We start from the raw sequence: 26,587 nt of genomic DNA on the forward strand, positions 1-26,587 counted from the left end.
AGTCCTAGATCCCTACAGAATACCTCTATCAAATCTTCCCTTGGGCTTCTCTCCTCAAAGGAATACAGATTCCAAGTCAGAATGGTGTGTGACTTGGAGGGGAACTTAAAGGTGGTGGTGTTTTCATGCCCTTGCCCTTTCAAATGGTATAGATCAAGGTGGGTTTGGAAGGTGCTGTTGAAGGAGGTTTGGCAAGATGCTACAGTTCATCTTGTAGATGGCACACATAGTTGCCATGGTGCTCCTATTGTGGAAGGAATGAATGTTTAAGCTAATAGAGGGGCTGCTGATCAAGTGGGCTGCTTTATCCTAACTGATGTTGAGCTTCATTAGCATTGCTGGATTGCACTGACCTAGGCAAATGGGGAATATTCCATCACATTCCTGACTTGTGCCTTGTAGATGGCGGACAGGTTTTGGGGAGTCAGGAGGTAGGATCATGGCTAACCCGTATCTTAATTCCATCCAGTCTTAATATTGTTGCCTCACAGAAATATATTCAATTTCAGTTTAGCCTCGAACAAGGAATGTCAAACCTTCAGAACCCTTGAGCTGCATACAGTAATCTTAAGATATTCATAAGCCCCAAGATACAGGCAAGCTGTTTTATGATTATTGCACACACTTATTTGCCCTTCCTCTGCACTCAGCCACCATACACTCACTCACTCACTCTCTCACTCACTCACTCATTCATGCCCTCCCTCCCAACTCAGTCACTGTTCACTCACGCCTACCCTCTCCATTCAGCCACACTCACTCATCCCCTCCTCCTACTTCACCCTTGCCATTACCTGTATTTTTCCACCTTGTCCAGATGTGGGAGAGCTGGAGTGAAGCGAAGTGGCTTCCAGGGCCCAAATCCTAGGTCCTGATTCTTAGCTTCCCCACCCTCCATGCCTGCTCTCGCTCACCCCACCTATCAACTCCCCACCCCCCAAACACAGCCCTACACCCCACCCAGCCTTTTCTGGTCACCTCTAGCTGTTTTTGGTTTCCCCCCCAACCGCTCTTTTACCCCAGTTCAGTGGCAACAATCCCTCCACAGCTGAGGCAACAGCAAGCAGACAATCCAGTGCAGCAAGGTGCTCTACAGGCTACACGTGGGAACAGCAGCTACTGGTTGGGGGGGGAGGGGGAGGGGCGGTGTGGTGTGGTGCGGTGGTGGGGGGTGTGGCTATGTGGTCAAATCCCAGAAATCAGACTGGACCAGTCAAGTTAGATTTGGGTTGGTGGATGCAAAAGATTCACATACCCAGTAAGAAATCTCATAACACCAGATTAAAGTCCAACAGGTTTATTTGGAATCACGAGCTTTTGGAGTGCTGCTCCTTCATCAGGTGAGTGGAGTTCCTTTCCACATTGAGTCAGCGGCTTGTAGTGTCGATGGAGGCCATGATGCCGGTGTTAGGGTGGGGTGGGCACAGTGACAAGTCTCACAACACCAGGTTAAAGTCCAACAGGTTTATTTGGAATCACGAGCTTTCAGAGCGCTGCTCCTTCATCAGGTGAGAATGGTGAGGCCACTCCTGGCTTAGAAGGTGCTGTTACTGAGCTTAGGAAACAAGCATTCGACCTGTAGGCCCACTATTCTGTTGCACGGTACCGCGCCATTTAAAATGAGTCGGCCAACATCCCAGACAAAACAGTGGGAAGGAATCAGGAGGATGATTACTCAACTGTTAATAGAGTGAACAACAGTTTTTTGGAATTAGGATATGAAATGAAAAGGAACATATGTCAGCATTTACTGCTGTTTAGAAATAATGTCTTGCTTCCTGCTGTGGTGCCAGTATATCACTGATAACATTGAAAGTGAGTGATTAAGAGAAAACAATCTCCTAATGTGCTTTTCCTTCCTCAGAGGTGTTAAACAATAATCTGCGGTGCTTTATCCATTAATATTTATTATTTCAGTTCTCAGGGCAGCATTGGAAACAGAGCCGTGTCACATGACAGCATCTTTATTCCGGAACTATCCACCTCGGAGACCGTACCGGTCCGAGTGACGTCACAGGAAAATGTGCCTGGCAGAGTGAAAGCTTTGCAGGTGAGTGAGCGAGAGCAGCAGCGGAATGTTCAGACGGACAAACGTTAATGACAAAGAAGGAGATTAAATGGTTCATCGGGACTGTCCCACACCAAAGATGTGGGGACGCCAGCCTTGGACTGGGATGGGCACAGTGAGAAGTCTCACCAACGCCAGGTTAAAGTCCAACAGATTGGTTTGGAATCAGAGCACTGCTCCCACTCACCTGATGAAGAAGCAGTGCTCCTAAAGCTTGTGATTCCAAACAAACCTGTTGGACTTTAACCTGGTATTGTGAGACTTCTTACTGTCCCACTCCAAAGGCGCTGGTCCTTTCCTGATTGACGCTTTCTATCCCTCCTGCCTCTCTTAATATGTATGTTAGATATTAAACAAACAAACTCAAAGAGTGGAACTTTCCCATTCTGCCTGCCACAGGAATCATAGCGGGCGGGACGGGACCATGCAAAGGGCTCCATTGACTCCGGCCGGGATTTTCCGGTCTTGTGGTAAGCAAGGCTGGAGATCCCGCCCAAAATGTCCTCTTTGGCTCAGGCATTCCTGTCACTGAGTCAAAGGTTCATGGCTTCAAGTTTAACTTCTGTGGAAAAAAGAGAATCAAGGCTGATACTCCATGTGGTAATGAGGGGGTGCTGCACTGTCAGACGCGCTGTTCTTCAAATCAGATGTTCAACAGAGCCCCAGTCTGACTCTCCGGCGGACCATCTTACCCAAGCCCATCCCTGCCCCATCCCCACATATTTGCCCTGCCAATTCCCCAAACTTTCACTTCTTGAGACACTAAGGAGTAAGATAGAATGGGCAATCCACCCAACCTGCACATCTTTGGACTGTGGGAGGAATCTCTTGCAGACGTGGAGAGAACACGCAAACTCAACACAGTCACCAAAGGCCGGAATGGAACTTGGGTCCCTGGTGCCGTGAGGCAACAGTGCTAACCACTGTCCACAGTGCCACCCACATTATTCTACCATTTTTCCTCCTGTTATTTGCCCTGATTTATAGATGACACTGCCATCGCTTGACTATTTAAATGCACATTTTTATTGACTGACGTCTCTGAAAGCAGGTGCAAGTGCTGCATGTCTCTAAAATTACAGCTTCAAACTGCAACAGAGAGAGAGAGACACTTAACAAATGTATAATAAATAAGTCAAAACTGTTCATTGTAAAATATAGTTTCCCACCAGATGCCACTAAGTAGCAGGAACAGTATTCCTGTGGGCACTGGGGCTTAGGATTGGGCGCGTCAGTAGCTGTTGTGGTGTGGGGGCAGAGAGGTTAGTCTAATCTTAGCATTGTGAGAACCATGACATGGAAAGTCTGTCATTGTTATCCATCTGAATTGCATGCAGAGTACATCAGAGGTTGTTGCCACGGCACCTCACTGATGCTTTCACTTGTGAGGCAAGTTCAGAACTATTGGCCATGAGTTTAAGATGGTCAGTTATAAATCCATTAAAGAATTTGCGAGAAACCTCTTTACCCAGGAATTCAGCACCGCAAGGAATATTTGTGATGAAAAGCTAAATAAGCACTTTGGAGAAAGGAATTGTTAGGATCCCAATCAGAACCTTAAGGTTCTGGAGCCAGACTAAACCCCAACAATTCTTTTCATTTTGGCATAAATGTAAGGATAGGATGCTTCTCAGGATCTTTTATCAAAACAAGCTTTCTTCGTAACACAGTTTAACCGTAGCTCCAACAAAATGAAACAATGTAACTCGTAACAATTGAACCACATTTAAACATGAAAAGAAACAACTCTATTTTCTAACTTATCATCATTTCAGTTCCAAGTAAGCAGCAGTCTTCCCATAGGCTTAAACTCATTTAATTATAGTTAGCAAACTCGGGCACAATCGCTTTAAATTAGTCTAGAAGATCCTGAAGCTGTCAGTGAGACTTTGCAGGGAGAGAGTAGATTCTGTCTTTAAACAGCTCCAGTCAGCAACTAACCACAGAAAGCTGCTTCTCTGCTAAAAACTAGCTCCTCCTATCAAACTCATGATCATATGACCCTATATGTCTACACTCACCTTCTATCACTTTAATCAAACAACCCCAGGGGTCCTTTCTATTTATAAACAAGAGTGTGTTGGCCTTCTGCTGAATAAACACTATATGGCTAAAATGAGTAATTATCTTGCTTTTACAGCATCTCAGCTGCATTCTTTCCAGACTTCCTCGTGAATCTTCTCTGAACTGTCTTTGATGCTAATATGTCTTTTCTTCGATCTGTACACAGGATTAAAAAAAAATAAAGTTATAAGGGAGGGAGTGATATGGAAAGGATTAAGTGGCCATTATGAATGTTCCTTCTTGTTATTTTAGTGGAGCGGTGAACCAATTCATTTTGAACAAGAACACCTCTAAAAATAATGAAAACTAGAGCGAATGAGAGAATCGGCCTTCATATTTCAGATTTCCAGGATGGGACTTTCCAGCCATGCTCACCCCAAGACTGGAAATTCTCATCCAAAGTCAACGGACTTCTGAATGGTCCACTCCCCACCTGCTGTGATTCCTGTGACAGGCGGGATGGAAAAATTCCGTCCCCAGTGTCAACATAAAGCCCCCTGCTTCAGTCAGACTCTCTGACAATGTCCCCAAAGCTCAAAATAAAGTGTATTTATTGGGTTAAATGTTATGCCGTCATAAAACAACATTGAAAGGGCTATTGTTAAATGGCCGACATTCCTGTATATCCACAAAACCATCTCTTGCTTGGTATTTCTAACCTTAAAACCTCCGTAGGCAGCCATTACTGTCCCCTGTGTTTTCACCAGACTTATATTTAAGGACTGGCACCACAGGAGTTCAAATTCCAGGCACTTAAAAACAATTTAGGAGAATGTGAACCTTTCAGATGTTTGAAGGAGTTTAAAGGAAAGCAAAATACAGCAGATGCTGGAAAGCGAATATAAAAACAGGAAATGTTTAAGATACTCTGCAAACTTGGCAGTATCTGGGGGATAAATGCTTGGGAATGAGGACAACAGGTCCAGTTTATGGTAATGCGCACATTCTGGCGCAGATTCACCAGGACTCCATAAATTTCACTGTCAGATGAAAAACCTTTTGGTCATTTCACCACATGACCAGCAGTTGTGCACTCACACATATCCAATTGTTTTGGTTTGCCAAATCAAATTTAAAACTCAAATTCCCAATGCATCCAGCTCAGTATCAAGCTCCTAAAGGAAAATAATTACGTCATTTAGTGTCACAAGTAGGCCTACATTAGTACTGCAATGAAGTTACTGTGAAAATCCCCTAGTCCCACACTTCGGCACCTGTTGGGGCACACTAAGGGAGAATTTAGCATGGCCAATCCACCTACCCACACATCTTTCTGACTGTGGGAGGAAACCCATGCAGACATGTGGAGAAGGTGCAAACTCCGGACAGACAGTGACCCAAGCTGGGAATCGAACCTGGGTCCCTGGCACTGTGAAGCAGCAATGCTAATAGTGCTGTCCAGCTTGGGAACATAGGACTTTAGGCCACTTAACTCTTTGCATCTGCTCAATATAGAACAAAGAACAACACAGCACGGGAAACAGGCCCTTCGGCCCAACGAGCCCGCGCCGCCGTCCCACTGTCCCATGATCATGGTTGATCTGATTGAGGTCTCAACTCTATCTCAGCACTGTGGAAAGCAGTGGTGTAGTGCTATTCTCGCTACACTAGTTATCCAAAGACCCAGCATAATGCTCTGGAGACTTGGATTTTCACCATGGCAGCTGGTGAAATTTGAATTCAATAAAATCAAAAATTGAACTGTCATCATGTTGTAAAAACCTATCTGGCTTACTTATATCCTTCAGGGAAGGGAACCTGTTGTTATTACTTGGTCTGGCCTACAAGAATCTCTGCCGAGATGGGATTTCACTTTCCCTGTCCTTGCTGCTGGCATAACGAGTGGGAACCTCATTTAAATATATCCTAGCAAATTTAAATACAAGTATCATGCTTCCCTGTCATATGATTTCCCACATTTATAATTCTGTTGTGTTAGTCAGGTTTAGAACTGCTTTTGAAAAGCGTGAGACAGTCAAAGGAAACCAACCAGGGGGTGGGAGGTGGGGCACAGGTGAGTATTCCCCACAGGTAAGTAGGGAACATTTAACTATCTCGGGGACCCCAATGCATGATGCAGCCCTTTTTCTCAAAGGTACTGTGAAGAAGTGGGCGTCATGTGACATGAATTCATAGCGAGGGGGATTGAATATAAAAGTAGGGAGGTCTTGCTGCAGCTGTATAGGGCATTGGTGAGGCCGCAGCTGGAGTACTGTGTGCAGTTTTGGGCGCCGCACCTGCGCAAGGATATTTTGGCCCTGGAGGGAGTGCAGAGGAGGTTTACTAGGCTGATACCGGAGTTGAGGGGATTGAGCTATGAGGAGAGGCTGAATAAACTAGGCTTGTACTCGTTAGAGTTTAGAAGAATGAGGGGAGATCTCATTGAGACGTATAAGATGATGAATGGGATGGATAGGATAGAGGTGGAGAGACTCTTCCCGCTCAAAAAAGACAGTAGGACTAGGGGGCACAGCCTCAAGATAAAGGGGAGGCGGTTTAGAACGGAGTTGAGGAGGAACTTCTTCACTCAAAGGGTGGTGAATCTCTGGAATTCTCTGCCCGTTGAAGTGGTGGAGGCTGCCTCGCTAAATATTTTTAAGAAGCGGGTTGATGGGTTCTTGATAAGAGAGGGGATTAAGGGTTATGGGGAGAGGGCGGGAAAGTGGAACTGAGCCACAACAGATCAGCCATGATCTTATTGAATGGCGGGGCAGGCTCGAAGGGCTAGATGGCCTACTCCTGCTCCTATTTCTTATGTTCTTATGTTCTTATGAATTGTTGGTAATCTTGACTGGATGCTCAGTCTGCCATTTTACCATCGACAATCAGTCTCTCAGAAAAGTGCCCTGATTAGATTCCTGCCCCCATCTACCCTGTTTCCGTACCATCACCAACCACTCTGATTTATCTTTGCATCGCCCATCGCCTCGCTTCTCAGCCTCTTGGCTAAGATCAAGTGTAGTTTTGGCATCCTGCAGTTGGTTGAAGTCACGAGGTGACACTGAGACTTCATTTGAAGCATTTTTTTTTAAGCGGCGTCTCAGCCTTTTGGCTAAGATGCAAATGGGATCAAGCCTTGTAGGAGGTGCAAAGCCTGCTCCAATCAGCTTGGATCAAGTAGATCAAGCCCAAGCCAAGAAGTGGGAGGCCTGCCTTGTCAGTTTGGATCTGGAATGTCTCACTTGCTGAGACTTTGAATGGACTTTGATTGGGTTGAATTGGATATAAACAAAAAAAAACACCTCGTGTGAAGCCAACTTACTGGAAAAGTGAATTATACAGCATGAGTTTTCAATCTGTTGCCCTCTGTGAAGAAATTATTTTGGATTCTGGACCCATGCAAAATGATTATTATTTTCTCTGTGGCGTCTGTTCTGTAAATCATTCCTTCCTCTATCCTCCTTCTACTACACAACTCCATAGGCAGCCCTGCTCCTGTGTTTTTATTCATTGAGGGAACGTAGGCATCACTGGCTGAGCTAGCACTTATTGCCCACCCCTAATTGCCCTTGAAGTGTGTGGTTTGCTAAGCCAGTTACCAATCAACCTCATCCAGTCAGCCTAGAGTCACAAGTAGGCCAGTAAGAAGTCTCACAACACCAGATTAAAGTCCAACAGGTTTATTTGGGATCATGAGCTTTTAGAGTGCTGCTCCTTTATCATCTGATGAAGGATTTTAACCTGGTATTGTGAGATTTCTTACTGTGCCCATCCCAGTTCAATTCTGGCATCTCTACAACTTGTAGGCCAGACCAAGTAAGGATGGTAGATTTCCTTCCCCAAAGGATTGTTAGTGACCCAGGTGGGTTTTTACCACAATCGACAATGGTGCCATGATCAGCATTAGACTTTTAATTCCAGATTTCTGCTGAATTCAAATTTCATCTCTGCCGAGGTGAGATTTGAACCTGAGTACATGGAGCATTACCTTGGGTCTCTGGGTTACTAGTCCAGCAACAAAACCATTACACTATCACCTCCCTGTAAGTGTTTTATGTGTTTAAGTGTGTGCATTAAACGCACTCTAAGTTCACCCGATCACGAGTTGCTGTGGGGGTTATTGATAGAAATTGGATCGCATCAAAGCGGAGGAGTTGGGAATTACACTTATGGCTTATAAAGGCAGAAGCAAATTAAAAACACCTTCTGGATAGTAAAAGGAGAATTTGGTTTTTTTAAGTTAACCTCCCCTGCCTATAAGAATTCATTACTTTGAGTAAAATGAGTCCTGCGTGTGAAGGTTTTCTATCTGCGTTAGTTACACTCACGCTGCAATTCGATTTTTTTGTCAATGAGTTTAGCCCCGTGGCCGGCATCGAGAGGAAATCTTCCCTTATTTTTATGTGCTTTTTCCCAGCCATTCGTGCCATAAAGCTTCCACAGGAATTCTGCCGAATCACTGCAAAAGCACCACAGGGACAGATTAAAATGTTTTCCTGATGCTTACTCACTACCCACAAGTTGAGTCACTTAGTCTGGCCCATTGCTCAGTCAAATTTCCCAAGAGGTTCTTGTTGTATTAAGAATTATTCTAGAAGGATGAAGATTTTGTGTTAATCTTAAAATTTGTCATTTTTATGCCAATTCCTAGTATTTCTTGTGCGGGCTGCGTGAATGTTCGTATCATTCTGCCAATTTCTGAAACTGTGGATACCGGTGATTGTGGCCTTCTGATTTTGCGTATTTCCAGCAATGAAACAACACCAGGGCGAAGAGCGGCGAGTTGCATTTATTCAGCATCTATAACATCCCAAAAAGTCGTATCTCAAACAAAATGAACGCTGAGCCACATACGGGGATATCAGAAGAGTAAACCCAAAGCTTAATCAAAGATGTCAATTCTAAGCAGTGTCTTATAGGAAGAGAGAGAGGGAAGGAGGTGGAGAGGATTAGAGGGATTATTTCAGAGCTTAGGACCCAGGGTGCTGAAAGCAGTTGCCAATGGTGGTGGCATTAAAATCAAGAATACTCAAGAAGCCAGAGTTTGAGGAATGCAGAATTCATAGAGGGTTGTTGAGCTGGAGGAGATACAAAAACGGGGAGGGCTAGGCCATAATGGAATATGAAAACTAGCTTGTAAATTTTAAAACCAAAGCTTAGCTGGCCCGTGAGCTAGTGTAGATCAGTGAACATGGGTGATTTTTAAAATATTTATTCACTCACGGGATGTGGGTATCGCTGGCTAGATCAGCATTTATTGCTCTTGACGATGGTGGTGAGTCATTTTCTGCAGTTCATGTGCTGTTAGGAAGGGAATTCCAAGGGTTTGACCCAGTGACAGTGAAGGAATGGTGATACATTTCCAAGTCAGGATGGTGAGTGACTTGGAGGGGTACTTCCAGGAGATGCTATTCCTATGTACCTGTCGCCCATGTCCTTCCAGATGGTCATAGTCTTTAGTTTGGCAGCTGCTGTCAGCGTCATCTTCTTAAGTTGCTACACTGCATCTTGTTGATGCTACATGGTGCTGTCAAGGAGGTGAATGGAGTGAATATTTAAGATGATGGTTTGGTTGCTAATGAAGCGATGTTGCTTTGTCTGGATGGTGTTGAGCTACTTGAGTGCTGTTGGAGCTGCACCCATCCAGGCAAGTGGAGATTATTCCACCACACTCCTAACTTGTGACTTGTGGATTGTGGACAAGCTTTGGGGAGGCAGCAGGTGAGTTTTCGTTGCTGCTTTCCCTGTACTTGACCTGTCTTTGTGATCGCAGTATTTATGTCTCAAAAGCTTCCCTTTGCTCTTCTCAGCAATTGAAGGAAATTGCTGCTCTCCCGATATTATTGGACAGTGTTGGACTTGTCAATGTTGGACAATGATATGTCACAAAAGGAGTTGTAATTTGATGTGATTTTATATACATATATATATATCTGCAAATTACTGATGAAATTAGTATATCTCCTTTACATAAGTCATTTGATACAGTGTTAACTAGCAATGCACCAACAATTACACAACAATGCCACAATATTTAAAGCAGTGTTTCTTTAAGGTCTCAAAGTGTAATTGCTGCTGACTCAAGCGATCCTGAAGTAACTGATTTGTTGATTTCTGTATGAACTCAGCAGCATAAAGTTGATAGCTTTCCAATGTTTCAGATCTGAAGTGTGATTGGTTCAGAACCTCTACTTAGATAGGTTTCATTTGTTTCATTTTACTGAATGAATAATTGTTTTCCATCAGTTACAACTTCAGCAGAACATCCGATTGGCTTCTCCAAGTTTGCCGGTTTCCGCCAAAAAGACTGATGATGCAGGAACTCTGTCAGAGGATGATGGGTTGCCCAGGAGCCCCCCGGAAATATCGTCTCTTCATGCAGTGCTGAGATGCTCCACGCCGAAGGTACAGACATTAACGGGGAGCTGGAGTGGGTGTGGGGAGGCTGAACTTGGCCAGAGGTCCAAGAAGGCTGATGGCAAGGCCTCATTAAGGTTCAACAGCCTCCTGCCTGGCAGTTAGCCAAATGGACCTCCTGGACAGAAATTCTCCATTCTCTATCAATCTTACAATGTTTGGTAAAAGGGCTGACAAAGGAGATAATGAGATGATCGGTTCATTTTCAGTGCTTGACTGGCATTTGAATGGTCTGAGGTGGGTTCTCAAATAGGGCTGCAATCCATTTCACCAACAATTTTGGCATCAACCACAGAAACCAAAGCCTACTCCAATGTGTTGGTGTGTTCTATTCTTCCAAAAGGCCTGGTGGAGCAGGCTTGAGTTGAAGTTTATTTATTCGTGTCACAAGTAGGCTTATATTAATGCTGCAGTGAAGTTACTGTGAAAATTCCCTAGTCGCCACACTCCGGTGTCTGTTTGGGTACACTGAGGAAGAATTTAGCACAGCCAATGCACCGAACCAACATGTCTTTCAGACTGTGGGAGGAAGCCGGAGCACCCAGACGAAACTTATGCAGACATGGGGAGAACATGCAGACAACGCATAAACAGTGACTGAAGCCAAGAATCGAACCCGAGTCCCTGGCACTGTGAGGCACTGTGCCACCATGCCACACTTGAGGGCCCTTTGGTCTCCTGCGGTTGCTTATTCTTATGTTCTTGTTGTAATAAGATGTTATTGTCTCCTAACCATACAGGCACTAGCCAAAAAAAAGTAGTCAGTCTTTGGCCTCCACTAACCCTTTTCCTAATTCTACCTTCCAGCCCACTGCCCTTGTTGAGCGACACAGCTCCTTGAGTTTCGGTGGAATGGAAAGTGAAGACGAAGATCAGGTAAATGTTTAGCTTTTTCCTTTGGAGGCGATATTTATAGAATCGAAGTTGTTACTATGTAGGAGGCCATTCAGCCAGTTGTGTCTATGCTAGTATTCTGCAAGAACTCAACTGCTCCAACTTCCCTGTGCTGTCCCACCTCCCTGAAAATCTTTTCTCAACTGGTTAGTTATTCATTTCCTTCTTGAAGGGCTTGAAAGAATCTGCCTCCACCACACTCCCAGGCAGTGCCTACCTGATCCTATCCGCTCGTAGAATCCCTACAGTGAAGGAGGTCATTCAGCCCATTGAGCCTGCACCGACAACAATCCTACCCAGGTCCTATCCCCATAACTCCATGTATTTACTATGCTAATCTCCCTAATACTAAAGGACAATTTAGTATGGCCAATCCGCTAAACACACCCCTTTTTTTAACCGTGGGAGGAAACCGGAGCACCCGGAGGAAAACCACGCAGGCAAGAAGAGCACATGCAAACTCCACAGTTACCTGAGGCCAGAATTGAATCTGATCCCCAGCAGCAGTGCTAACCACTGTGCCGATGCGTAAAAACATTTTTCTTCACAGCACCTTTGATGCTTTTGCCAATAATCTTGGGCTCTTGACTCTTGTGCTAATTTAATGGAAAAGTATATTAAAGTTTATTTATTAGTGTCGCAAGTAGGCTTACATTAACGTGGTAATGAAGTCACTGTGAAAATCCCCTAGTCACCACGCTCTGTCACCTGTTCACCTGTGGGAGAATTTAGCATGGCCAATGCACCTAATGTCTTTCGGACTGTGGGAAGAAACTGGAACGCCCAGAGGAAACCCAGGGAGAAAATACAGACTCCACACAGACAGTGACCCAAGCCGGGAATCAAACCTGGGTCCCTGACGCGCTAACCACTGTGCCACCGTGCTGCCCCTGATTCCATGCTAATGAGTCCATGTGAGTAATATGTTCATAAACTAACATTTATCCCTCAAATAACATCACAAAAGCAAAACAGAGTATCAAATCATTGTTACATTGCTGTTTATGGGATCTTGCTGTGTGCAAATTGGCTGCTGCATATCCTACATCACAGCATAAGAACATAAGAAATAGGAGCAGGAGTAGGCCATCTAGCCCTTCGAGCCTGCCCCGCCATTCAATAAGATCATGGCTGATCTGTCGCGGCTCAGTTCCACCTTCCCGCCCTCTCCCCATAACCCTTAATCCCCTCTCTTATCAAAAACCCATCAACCCGCGTTTTAAAAATATTTAGCGAGGCAGCCTCCACCACTTCAACGGGCAGAGAATTCCAGAGATTCACCACCCTTTGAGTGAAGAAGTTCCTCCTCAACTCCGTTCTAAACTGCCCCCCCTTTATCTTGAGGCTGTGCCCCCTAGTCCTACTGTCTTTTTTGAGCGGGAAGAGTCTCTCCACCTCTATCCTATCCATCCCATTCATCATCTTATACGTCTCAATGAGATCTCCCCTCATTCTTCTAAACTCCAACGAGTACAAGCCTAATTTATTCAGCCTCTCCTCATAGCTCAACCCCCTCAACTCCGGTATCAGCCTAGTAAACCTCCTCTGCACTCCCTCCAAGGCCAAAATATCTTTGCGCAGGTGCGGCGCCCAAAACTGCATACAGTACTCCAGCTGCGGCCTCACCAATGCCCTATACAGCTGCAGCAAGACCTCCCTACTTTTATATTCAATCCCCCTCGCTATGAAGGCCAGCATCCCATTCGCCTTCCTGACCACCTGCTGCACCTGCAAGCTGGGTTTTTGCGACTCATGCACAAGGACCCCAAGGTCCCTCTGCACCGTCGCCTGCTGCAGTTTTTCGCCACGTAAGTAATAGTCCTTCCTACCATTCTTCCTACCAAAGTGGACCACCTCACACTTGCCAACATTAAATTCCATTTGCCATTTCCTGACCCATTCGCCCGGCCTATCTAGATCCTTCTGCAGACTCTCCACACCCTCCGCACAATTTGCCGTTCCCCCAATCTTGGTGTCATCAGCAAATTTTGACACCCTACACTCGGTTCCCTCCTCCAGATCATCTATATAAATGGTAAAAAGCTGAGGCCCCAGCACCGACCCCTGGGGCACTCCACTAGTCACCATCCGCCAATCCGAATAGCACCCGTTGACCCCCACTCTCTGCCTCCTATTTGACAACCAATCCTCTATCCACGCTAACACCCTACCCCCAACTCCACGTCCCTCGACCTTCTGCAATAACCTCTTGTGAGGTACTTTGTCAAACGCCTTCTGAAAATCCAGAAAGACCATATCCACCGGCTCTCCTCTATCCACCGCCCTAGACACATCCTCATAGAACTCCAGTGAATTTGTCAGACACGACTTCCCTTTAATGAAACCATGCTGCGTCCGCTCTATCAAGCAATTGCCTTCAAGATGCCTCGCAATTTCCTCCTTAATGACGGATTCTAACATTTTACCTACCACAGACGTTAAACTAACCGGCCTATAATTCCCCGCCTTTTGCCTGGCACCCTTCTTAAACAACGGCGTAACATTAGCCGTTTTCCAATCTTCCGGCACTTCCCCGGAATCCAGTGACGTCTGGAAAATAACCACCAAGGCATCCACTATCACCTCCGCCATTTCTTTCAGAACCCTCGGATGCATTCCATCCGGTCCTGGGGACTTGTCCACAATCAGCCCCTCCAGCAATGACTACACTTAAAATATACTTCTGTGCTTCATTGTCTGCAGAGTGCGTAGGTGGTGAAAGTTTTTCTTTTGTTTGAAGCACTTTTGTGCTCGTCACCATGGGTCTTATTTATCATGACCGCTAACAATAATTGAAAGCACGATACCGCTAATCGACAAAAATAAGGCTTGATAAAACACAATGTAATACTCAATGGAATGGTGTGAGATCCTACAAAGGTGAATTCAGGCGTGGATTTTGTGACAGTCACATTGTATAGTTCCTGCTTTGACACACGAGGCGGAATTTTCCTGCCCCAACCCCCATGGGAATCATAGCGGGTCAGGGGACAGACCATGCACAGGTCTGTTGACCTCGGGTGCGATTTTCCAGTTTTGAGGCCAGCGCAGCTGGAAAATGCTGTAGATTGTTTTATTGCAATTTGTTTTGTCACTAAAGTTTTTCTTTCATTGATCACTCGATAGCAACCCGCTGCCCCAGTTTCAATAGACATCAGGATTGCAATATGGCAATACTACAGACATAGTATTAGAGGGTTGGATGGAGAGAAATTTGTTGAGTATATTCAGGAGGAATTTCTCATTCAGTATGTGGGTGCCTGACTAGAAAGAAGGCAAAACTTGACCTCCTCTTGGGAAATAAGGAAGGGCAGGTGACAGAAGTGTTAGTGAGGGATCACTTTGGGACCAGTGACCATAATTCTATTAGTTTTAAGATAGCTATGGAGAATGATAGGTCTGGCCCAAAAGTTAAAATTCTAAATTGGGCCAAGGCCAATTTTGATGGTATCAGGCAGGATCTTTCAAAAGTTAATTTAGGGAGTCTGTGGGAAGGCAAAGGGACATCTGGTAAGTGGCAGGCTTTCAGAAGTGTGTTAACCAGGGTTCAGGGTAAACACATTCCTCTTAGAGTGAAGGGCAAGGCTAGTAGAAGTAGGGAACCCTGGATGACTTGGGATATTGAGGCCCTGGTCAGGAAGAAAAAGGAGGCACATGACATGCATAGGCAGCTGGGATCAAGTGAATCCCTTGACGAGTATAGGGGGTGTAGGAGTAGAGTTAAGAGAGAAATCAGAGGGCAAAAAGGGGACACGAGATTGTTTTGGCAGATAAGGCAAAGTAGAATCCAAAGAGCTTGTACAAATACATAAAGGGCAAAAGAGTAACAAGGGAGAGAGTAGGGCCTCTTAAGGATCAACAAGGTCATCTATGTGCGGATCCACAAGAGATGGGTGAATATTTCTAAGTGAATATTTCTCATCAATATTTACCATTGAGAAAAGCATGGATGTTAGGGAACTTGGGGAAATAAATAGCAATGTCTTGAGAAGCATACATATTACAGAGAAGGAGGTGCTGGGAGACTTAAAGCACATCAAGGTAGATAAATCCCTGGGACCTGATGAAGTGTATCCCAGGACATTGTGGGAGGCTAGGGAGGAAATTGCGGGTCCTCTAGCCGAGATATTTGAATCATCGATAGTCACAGGTGAGGTGGCAAAAGGGCTGCAGGGAAAAGCCTGGGAACTACAGGCCAGTGAGCCTCACATCTGTACTGGATAAGTTGTTGGAAGGTATTTTGAGAGACCGGACCTATAGGCATTTAAAGATGCAAGGACTGATTAGGGACAGTCAGCATGGCTTTGTGAGTGGAAAATCATATCTCACAAATTTGATTGAGTTTTTTGAAGGGATAACCAAGAAGGTAGATGAGGGCAGTGCTGTTGATATTGGCTACGTAGATTTTAGCAAGGCCTTTGACAAGGTACTGCATGTTAGGTTGTCACATAAGATTAAATCTCATGGGATCCAGGGTGAGGTATCTAATTGGATACAAAATTGGCTTCTTGACAGAGGCCAGCGGGTGTTGGAGAGGGTTGTTTTTCAAACTGGAGGCCTATGACCAGTGGTGTGCCTCAGGATCAGTGCTGGGTCCACTGTTATTTGTCATTTATATTAATGATTTGGATGATAATATCGGAAACATGGTTAGCACGTTTGCAGATGCCAACAAGATTGTTGGCATAGCGGACAGTGAAGGAAGTTATCTCCAATTGCAACAGGATCTTGATCAATTGGGCCAGTGGGCTGATGAATGACAGATGGAGTTTAATTTGGACAAATTCAAGGTGATGCATTTTGGTAGATTAAACCAGGGCAGGACTTAGTCAGTTGATGGCATTGGGGAGAGTTACAGAATAAAGAGATCTAGAGGTACATGTTCATAGCTTCTTGAAAGTGGAGTCACAGATAGACAGAGTGGTGAAGAAGACATTCAGCATGCTTGGTTTCATCTGTCAGAACATTGAATACAGGAGTTGGGATGTCTTGTTGAAATTATACAAGACATTGGTAAGGCCACACTTGCAACACTGTGTGCAATTATAGAAAGGATATTATTAAACTAAAAAGAGTGCAGAAAAGATTTGCTAGGATGCTACTGGGACTTGATGGTTTGGGTTATAAGGAGAGGCTGGATAGACTGGGACTTTTTTCTCTGGAGCGTAGGAGGCTGAGGGGTATTCTTATCGAGGTCTATAAAATAATGAGAGGCACAGATCAACTAGATAGTCAATACTTTTTCCCAAAGGTAGGGGAGTCTAAAATTAGAGAGCATAGATTTAAAGTGAGAGGGGAGAGATACAAAAGTGTCCAGAGGGGCAATCTTTTCACACAGAGGGTGGTGATTGTCTGGAACAAGCTGTCAGAGGTAGTAGTAGAGGCAGGTACACTTTTGTCTTTTAAAAAACATTTAAATAGTTACATGGATAAGATGGATGTAGAGGGATATGGGCCAAGTGTGGGCAATTGGGGTTCCCCTAAGCTAATCCCAAAAAGAAGGCAGCATGGACAAGTTGGTCCTAAGGGCCTGTTTCCATGCTGTAAACTTCTATGACTCTATGGCTGCCCATTGTCCCACTGTTTTGTAATTCATGCTTAGTCACACATTTTGGTGACATCCTCAGAGCCCAAAAGACACAATTCATAAATGCAATTTTCCTCTATGTCAAAATACTAAGTTAAACATTAAAAAGGAATGATCCTGCGATGACAAGTAATTTATGTATAATATTTGCCACTTCTGGAAGTGAGATTATATTTGTGGAAAGTTAATTTTCATTGCAGGCTCAGGATCCCAGAAGTTATCCAATAAAACTCTAGAGAGAATGGACTGTTATATTCGGTCCTGCCTCATAATAGTTTCTGGCTTTTTAGACAAGTTGCTTCTCATTTTGATTCCATCTGAGGATTTCTTGGCAGAAACTATCAATTATGGCAGTGTGATTCTCAGCTGGATTTAATATATAACATCCCAGCTGTAGCCCCTGGAGAGGAATATTCTATTTACATTTCAATAAAATGTTTGGTTCAAATTTCAGTGTTTGACCTTCAGAGATAACACCGAGGTGGTGCTCTGTTTAGAAATGTATTCCGCGAAATCTAGATTGAAGTTGGTCACTAATGGATCGGATTTCTATGTGGAAAGTAGAGTTAAAAATGGCTATATACTTGAGTCCTGGGCCTCAAAGATGCTGGGAAACATTTGATACTACATCGGCTTTGAATGATTATTGGGCATCCAGAGCGTCTGCCTAAAATATATCTTAGATACCTTGCCTTTGTAATGAAGGATCTAGGGGGTGATCTTACCAAAAAAAAATTGAAGTCCTGAACAAACGTGGAAATGGCAGAGTTTCAGGTCTACTTTATCAGCAAAGCCACAAATTCAAAGTCAACACACTCCGTGCAACGAGTAATGCACAACCTGTTTCCTGCCAGTAGGGGGAGCGGACGGGACCTAAATGCACCAGAAAACCTGCAGCTCACAGTAGAGGGCACAATTGCACAACATAGTTCTCTTTGTTCTGTGCAACAGAACAGAGAGAGATCTGTCAATCATCTCCACCCCCTGGAGATCTTACCGGCTTGTCCCGCCCATCAACTGATAGGACTGAAAGTTAAGATCACCGCCCCCCCCCCCCCCCCCCCCCCAGCCCTCATGTCAGTTCTATCGCTGCTGCTGTTAACAGAATTGTCATTATATGAATGTGACATTTAAATTGACGACTTCTCTGGTTGGACATTTAGGATCACACAACACTGACATTCTTACTTGACCTTGCCCAATATTTACCCTTCAATCAACATCACTTGAAAGAAAATGTAGATTAGCTGATCCTTTATCTCACTGATGTGCGTGGGATCTTGCTGTGTGAAAATTGTCAGCCCGCGTTACCTACATTCCAACAATCACTATAATTTAAAAACACTTTATTAGACGTAAAGTGCCTTCGGGCTCTGAGGTCATGAAAGGCATTATGCAAATTGGAATTCCTCATTTTGTTCAATTCATTTTTCACCATCGAGAGGTCATATTAAATAACCATCAATCAATTTGCAGTAACTAAGCAGATTCACTCTGGCTGTGAGACAGAGAGAAGTATTTCCCTGGCAGTGCAGGGGTGGAAGCGCATTACTGATGTAGCTTAAGGGACTCGTGATATGTGACCCATGGCTAATACAACAAAGTGAGAAAGATCTCTTTCTTGTGCATTTGGTGCACTAAAGTCCCACATAAATATGATTTATTGTAATGGTAATCCAAACTGTCATCTGCATTTTTCTCTTTCAGACATCCTCGAAGCCTTCTTCCAGACCTCTGAGTCCCCTCTCGCCGCTGGTTTTCATGACAACCAGCTCTGACTCACTTCCTGTTGACTTCAGCTCCCCAGCGGTCCCATTTGCCTGCTTGGATAACTCTGCGGCAAAGCACAGGATTGCTGTTAATCCTCGCAGACACAAGCCCTTTGCCAAACAGATGAAGGCAAGTATTGTAAGAATGCAGAATCCACTGACAACAAAACAAAAGACAGTAACCAGAAACACATGAATCTTGGACATTGTCAATAATGTTCATGTTGTATGAACTGCAATGCAAACTGTGAATCTAAATTCACATTTTAATTCAAACCAAACTTATCAAATGTCATTGAAAAGAAAAATACACAGTAGGTTTTGTTTCATAATTTAATCCAATTTTGATATTAAGTAAAGTTTATTTATTCATCACAAGTAAGGCTTACATTAACATTGCAATGAAGTTACTGTGAAATTCCCCTAATCGCCACAGTCCAGTGCCTGTTCAGGTCAACGCAACTGACCAGCATGTCTTTCGGACTGTGAGGGGAAACCGGGGCACCAGAGGAAACCCATGCAGACACGGGGAGAATGTGCAAACTCCACACAGACCGGGAATCAAATCTGGGTCCCTGGCGCTGTGAGGCAGCAGTGCTAACCACTGTGCCGCCGTATTTTAATAATGAAGCAGCTGCATTGATAAAAAGAAATTGACGAGAATGCATTTGTTTTAGAATTAATGCAATCAAAAGTTTATTCCCATCCTAGTAGAATTTAATATTTCCTTAGACCCTAATTGAGAAAAATAAGCCGTTAAAATGGAAACAAGAAGTTTGACACAATTGTTTTTGGCATTTATTCACAACCTATCATCTCTCATTACTTACATTTTCATGAGTCGCCTCCTCAGTAGATTTCTGGTTATTTTCTTCGCTGAATCGTTCAAAACAATTGTCCGCCCATCTTAATTTCACTACCCATAGAAGTGAAGCAAAATCGAACACAATTATAGAGTCCCTACAGTGCAGAAGGAGGTCATTCAGCCCATCGAGTCTGCACCAACAACAACCCCACCTACTCCCTATTCCCATAACTCCACATATTTACCCCGCTAATCCCTCTAACCTATGCATCCTGGGACACGAAAGGACAATTTAGCATAGTCAATGCACCTAATCAGCATATTTTTGGACTATGGGAGAAAACCGGAGCACCCAGATTAAACCCATGCAGACGCAGAGAGACCGTGCAAAGTCCACACAGACAGGGCCCTACACTGGGAATTGAATCCAGGCCCCCGGGGCTGTGAAGCAGCAGTGCTAACCGCTGTGCTGCCCAAAAAGGAGGCCATTCATCCCATTGTGCCTGATCAATAATAATCCCACCCAGGCCCTATCCCTGTAATGCCACCTACTTACCGTAATAATGCTTCTGACACTAATGACTAATGGTCAATTTAGCATGGTCAATCAACCCAACCAGCACACCTCTGGATTGTGGGAGGAATGGAGGATGACACGGTGATGTCTAAGCAAAATGACAGAGGTAGCAGAAGGACAAGGAGAGAGGCTGGTAAAGTGGAGTTAGGTGCCAGCAGCATACCATCTGACACATATTTTTCACTATAGTGCAATGGGTGGATGAGAAATAGTGGGCTAAGGCTGAAGTCTTGGTGGACAACAATGGGATAACACAGCAGGAGCAGGAAGAGAGCAATTGCACTGCATTCTGCAGTTAATGAGCAGATAGAAATGACCAGAAGTTTCTCATAGAAGCGTATAAAATTCTAACAGGGTTAGACAGGGTAGGTTCAAAAAGAATGTTCCCAATGTTGGGGGAGTCCAGCACGAGGGGGTCATAGTTTGAGGATAAGGGGTAAACCTTTTAGAACTGAGGTGAGGAGAAATTTCTTCACCCAGAGGTGGTAAATATGTAGAATTCACTACCGCAGAAAGCAGTTGAGGCCAAAACGTTGTATGATTTCAGGAAAAAATTAGACATAACTCTTGGGACAGGGGAAAGGGAGGGGAATCAGGATATTGAATTTGACGATCAGCCATGATCAAAGTGAATGGCAGAGCAGGCTCAAAGGGCCAAATGGCCTACTCCTGCTTCTAGTTTCTATGTTCCCATGTTTCTATAGGCCAGAGTGGAACTAGGCAATGGCCGCCTCACTTAGGTGGGCAATGAAGGAGAGGTATGGGCCGAGATTTTCCACCTCCCCCTCACCACAAGGATCTTCCCTACCCTCCAAGAGTCAGAGGTCTTCTGGCTGGCCCACAGCATCCTCTATGGTTGGTGCCACCAAGTCGGGGCTGGAAAATCGCACTGACAGTGCAGTGAACCAGGTCAAATACTGAGGCAGGTTGACAAGCAGGGAGAGGGACAGAACCCCAGGGTCATATTTACTGACGGCGTGCGGAATTAACCTATTAATGAGTGCTGCAGTGGGCGTGATAAAGGGCATGGAAGCCACCTGCCCCGAGATTCCTCCACCATATTTTTATGGTCATGATGTTAAGCAGAGAGCCTGCTCGCCAACATTTTACGGTGCAACTTACGAGAATTTGGCAGAATGCCAGTTCTGGTAAGCAAGATGACATGTAACTCTCCAACTCCACTGGCCGGTTTTCTCTCTGAATCTCGTCACTCTAGAAAAGATTGGGCCTGATTTCTGCTGTCAGCCTGGTGAGGTGGGGTCCCTGGGTACTCGGGTATTGGCTCCCGCTTCCCCCTCCTCCCCCCCTTATCATTAACGGCACCGCCCATTTTCCCCATTCGGCGATTGCTCCCTCTGCTTCTCCACCACAAATAAATTTATCCCCGTACATCCCTGTGCCAGGGCTCCCCACCTAGGGTCTGTTCCAGTACAGGTTTGTGCCACCAGTTTGGCCTTGCCTGGCTATGTCCCTCTCCCTCTGGGACTATGGTGACCTTTGCATCTCCAAGGGAATCCCCCTCAACTTGTTCAAATCTGGTTAAACCTGTTTTGAACCTCAATGACATGACGTCCCATTTTCAAGGTACAAAAAAATAGTGAGGAGGAGGTTGGGTGGAATCTGGCAAAGGGGGGGTCAGTAACTAGATGAAAATTTATCTGAATGAATGCAAAACAAGTTTTCTTCCATGCTGGCCATGAACCTCATAACGTAACTGGTGAGGGGGTGACAAAAATCGGGTTCTACCGGATCTTGAACCTCCGCTGCTAACCCCATGAATGGAGAATACAGGCATGAAATCCCGTGTGTAAAGGTTCAGAGATTCCTCTAAAGAGATTCCTCCAATGGAGCCATCCTCCCACATAACCACCGTCCACTCCCATTCACCCCTCAGCTGTCAGCATAGAACATAGAACATAGAACACTGCAGCGCAGAACAGGCCCTTCGGCCCACGATGTTGCGCCGACCAGTTAAAAAGCAATGACCCTCTAACCTAAACCAATCCCTTTCCATCCATAAACCTATCCACGGATCCCTTAAACGCCCCCAAACTAGGTGCATTTACAACTGCAGCAGGCAGGGCATTCCAATCCCTCACCGCCCTTCCTCAGCATGGCTTCCTCACCCAGTTTATATCATAATACTTCAGCAACAGAAATAAGCAGGCAGATCTGAGGCTAAGATACTTTTGTACAAAAGAAAGTATCAGTGGGATCATAAAATTCTACAATACTGACAGAGGCCATTCGGCCCTTCAAGTCTGCATCAACCACATCCCCACCCAGTCCTCATCCCCACAGTCCCATTTATCTTAACTAATCCCCCTGGCACAAAGGGGGAATTTAGCATGGCCAATCCACCTAACCCACACATCTTTGGACTGTGGGAGGAAACCAGAGCGTCAAGAGGAAACTCACACAGACACGAGAAATATGTGCAAACTCTGCACAGATAGTGGTAACCCAAGCTAGAAATCGAACCCAGGTACTTGATGCTGTGAAGCAGCAGTGCTAACTACTGTATCACTGTACCGCCCTAGATTGCTTGTTAGATTGTCCACCTGAGATTTGACCAACACAGGAGTTTTTCTTTAATTCAGTTATGGGATGTGGGTGTTAGTGGTGTGACCAGCAGTTTGTTAGACGTTATATAAACAGAAGCAATAGGAGCAGGAGTAGGCTAAGGCCCCTGAAACCTGTTCACTGTGCAGTAAAATTGTTGCTGATCTTCTTCTTCAACTTCACTTTCCCAGCAGATCTCCACATCCCTTAATCTCCTTAATGCAGTTAATACTACTGCCCACTTTGAGAGTCTATGAAGCAGTATATCATATATATATATATTTGCATATATGATGGGTGGCACAGTTGCACTGTTGCCTCATATCTCCAGGGACCTGGGTTCAATTCTGGATCATTGTCTATGTGGAGTCTGCACATTCTCCCTATGTCTTCATGGGTTTCCTCCCACACTCCAAAGATGAGCAGTTTAGGTCGATTGGCCATGCTAAATTGCCCCTTAGTGCCCATGAGGTGTAGGTTAGGAGGATTAACGGGATAAATACTTGGGCTTATGGGGATAGGGCCTGTGTAAGATGCTCTGTCGGACAGTCAATGCAGACTTGATGGGCTGAATGACTTTCTGCACTGTAGGAATCCTGTGATTCACTTATCTATTGAACGCATTATACCAACAACTGAATATTCACAGTTCCCTTGGGTAGCGAAATTTTTACAAAATCACAATCCTCAAGGGTGAGAAATTTCTCCTGAAAAATAGCTGACCCCTTATCCTGAGACTGTGATTCAATGTTCTAGCCACTCCAGCCAGGGAAAACAGCCTTTCAGTCTGTCAAGCTGTTGCGGAATTTTCCTGTTCCGATGAGCTCATCTCTCATTCTTCTAAACTCCAGGGAACATACGTCCATCTTCATTTCGGCTTGTTAATGTTACAATAAATCATAGAGTGGCTGAAACACAGGAGGAGGCCAGTCAGCCCATCTTGATCGCCACCTCCCTACACCAACACATCAGCTTGGCTCACTCCCCAGTAATGCTATAAATCATCCACCTTCAGCTGTACCTCCAATTTCCTCTTTTAAGTACTGATTGATTGTGCCTTCACCACTTTCTCAGGCAGTGCGTTCCAGGTCCTGGACACTCACTGCATAGAAACATTGGAGTAAATTTCCATGGGGTTGCAGGCAGGATGGAAATATTGGTGGACCATTTAAAAGTCTGTTGACCTTGAGTGGGAATTTCTGGTCTCAAAGTCGGGGGCAATCAGAAAATCCCGCCAATTTTTTTCTCACTTTGCCATTGGTTCTTTTGTCAATCACCCTAAATCTGTGCCCTCTGGTTCTCAGTCTTTCCACCGATGGGAACAGTACCCCCCTGCCTATCTACTCTGTTCAAATCCCCCATGGTTTGAACACCTCCATCAAGATCTCTTCTCCACCTTCTCTTCGCCAATGAGAACAGTCCCAGCTTTGCCAATGCAGTCCCTCATCTTTGGAACATTCTCAGGAATCTTTCTGCACCATCTCTGTAGCCTTCTAAGGTGTGGCCACCAAAATTGGACAGAATACTTTAGTTGAGGCCAAACCAGTGTGAAATATATGTTGAACGTAATTTTCTTGCTTTTGTTAATTTTGTATTGAAATAGAAAACCCAGGATCCTGAACGCTTTATTAACCACTTTTGAACCTACCTTGCCACACAATTTGTGCACTGATATCCCCAGATCCCTCTCCTCCTGCATAGATCATAGAATCTGCAATGCAGAAGGAGGCCATTTGGCCCATCGAGCCTGCACCAACAACAATCCCATCCAGGTCCTGTCCTATCCCTGTAATCCCACACATTTACCCTCCTAATCCCCCTGACATTAAGGGGCAATTCACCATGGCCAATCAACCTAACCCGCACACCTTTGGACTGTGGGAGGAAACTGGAGCGCCCGAAGGAAACCCACACAGATATGGGGAGAACGTGCAAACTCCACACAATGACCTGAGGTCGGATTTAAACCTGGGTTCCTGGCGCCGCGAGGCACTAAGCATTGTGCTCCCGTGCCACCCCTTTTAGAATTGCAAAGGGTGGGAAAAACAAGAAGCAGTTGAGGCTACCTCATTGAACGTTTTTCAGGCAAGGATAGATAAATTTTTGAACAGTAAAGGAATTAAGGGTTATGGTGAGTGGGCCGGTAAGTGGAGCTGATTCCACGAAAAGATCAGCCATGATCTTATTGAATGTCAGAGCAGGCTCGAGGGGCCAAATGGCCTACTCCTGCTCCTAGTCCGTATGTTTTTCTGTTCATCCTATTAAGAACCGTCCCACTCCCACGCAGAAAAGTCCCCGTTCACAATTGTAAACAGCTTGATGTTTTAAATCACCACCTACCAGCTATGGTCATGATTTTCCACAGGAAAAGCTGAAAAAAAAGGACAGTAATTGCTGAGGATTAGGGATGAGTCATAGTTCTGTTTAGTCAACTAAAATCCCAAAAGTTCATTATCATCTTTTCTAAATGAAATTATGCTCTTGGCATCTTCAAAGAACTGCATCGTTCTATGTATAGATCAGGAACAACCTAGTTTCAATAAATATTGTGCTTTATTTTAAAGAGCAGATGCCAGTAGAAATTATAAACTGCTGCAAATGGTGTTAAAACTAACAGGACTTGTACCTAGCTGTTAGCTGTTTTTTTGCGGTTTGTGCTTATGTAACATGAAAAGGCTAGCTTTCTGGAAGTGGATTGTTAATATTTCTAGGATGATGTAAGATTAAAGGGTATTTCTAACTTGTTTGACAGATATTCACTGTCATCAAGCTAATTACATAACAGCTGTCTGGGTGGAATTCCCCCTTCACAGTGATATTCTTGAAGCAATATTCACTCTATGCCATAGATCACATTGAAACTAGAAGCAGGTGTAGGCCATTCGGCCCTTCAAACCTTCTCTGCCCCTCATTTTGATCGTGGCTAATCATCAAATTGAATACCCTGATTCCCCCCCTTTCCCCATATCTGTCGATCCCTTTCGCCCCAAGAGTTATATCTAATTTCTCCTTGCGATGAGAAACATTTTGGCCTCAACTACATTCTGTGGCAGTGAATTCCACACATTCGTCACCCCCGGGTGAAGAAATTTTCCCTCACCTCAGTTCTAAAAGGTTTACTGCTTATCCTCAAGTTACAACCCCTAGTTCTGGATTCCCCCACCACTGGGAACATATGAGAAAATATAGTTTGTCATGAATGGATATTTAAGATGCAGATACATTAGCACGCATAATATTATTTTAATGCCAGCATAATTAAGGACCCCATGCATCTCGGACATACTCTCTTCCACCTTCTTCCGTCAGGAAAAAGATACTAAAGTCTGAGATCAACTGACTCAAGAATAACTTCTTCCCTGCTGCCATCAGACTTTTGAATCGACCTACCATATATTAAGCTGATCCTTCTCTACAACCTAGCTATCCCTGTAACACTACATTCTGCCCCCTCTCCTTTGCTTCTCTCCTATGTACTCTATGAATGGTATGTTTTGTCTGTATAGTGCACAAGAAATGCATGTGACAATAATAAGTCAAATCAAATCTTTTTTTTTCTCCTAGAGAGAACATTCTAAAAGTCCAAAGACACCCAAATGTAGCTTATTTGAAAGTAAAGACAAAAGAGATCAAGTCACATCCTCTATCAATGATGCACTGGGCAAAAATGAAGAAGAAATTGGTATGACTTAATTTACTGCCATCAGGTTTAATTATGAGATGAAATGAATTACTGACTGGAACTATGTCATTATGCTGCCACTCTTTATTCAGGGTGATGAGTAAATAGCTTATGGCAGTTGGTAGCATTATTCAGAACGAGGAGCTTATGGTTTCATGTCCACCTTTAAGAGTAGACAGTATCACATAGGCTGATGCTGACAGTAATATTGCTTTTTCAAAC

The 26,587-nt window shown here is 44.5% G+C and overlaps 1 protein-coding gene across 1 annotated transcript in view; it reads left to right on the forward strand.

Annotated features, from left to right (window-relative positions):
- Positions 1-26,587, forward strand: part of LOC145342327 (uncharacterized) — a 123,836-nt gene that overhangs the window by 79,420 nt on the left and 17,829 nt on the right. Inside the window, exons 4-8 of the mRNA XM_080187815.1 lie at positions 1,918-2,050; positions 10,319-10,477; positions 11,297-11,365; positions 18,678-18,878; positions 26,248-26,365. Coding sequence (XP_080043941.1) covers positions 1,918-2,050; positions 10,319-10,477; positions 11,297-11,365; positions 18,678-18,878; positions 26,248-26,365 — 680 coding nt within the window. The remainder of the gene's footprint in view (positions 1-1,917; positions 2,051-10,318; positions 10,478-11,296; positions 11,366-18,677; positions 18,879-26,247; positions 26,366-26,587) is intronic.

This window comes from Carcharhinus amblyrhynchos, chromosome 4 (assembly GCF_965287045.1).
Source record: "Carcharhinus amblyrhynchos chromosome 4, sCarAmb.v2.hapA, whole genome shotgun sequence".
Lineage (NCBI taxonomy): Eukaryota > Metazoa > Chordata > Chondrichthyes > Carcharhiniformes > Carcharhinidae > Carcharhinus > Carcharhinus amblyrhynchos.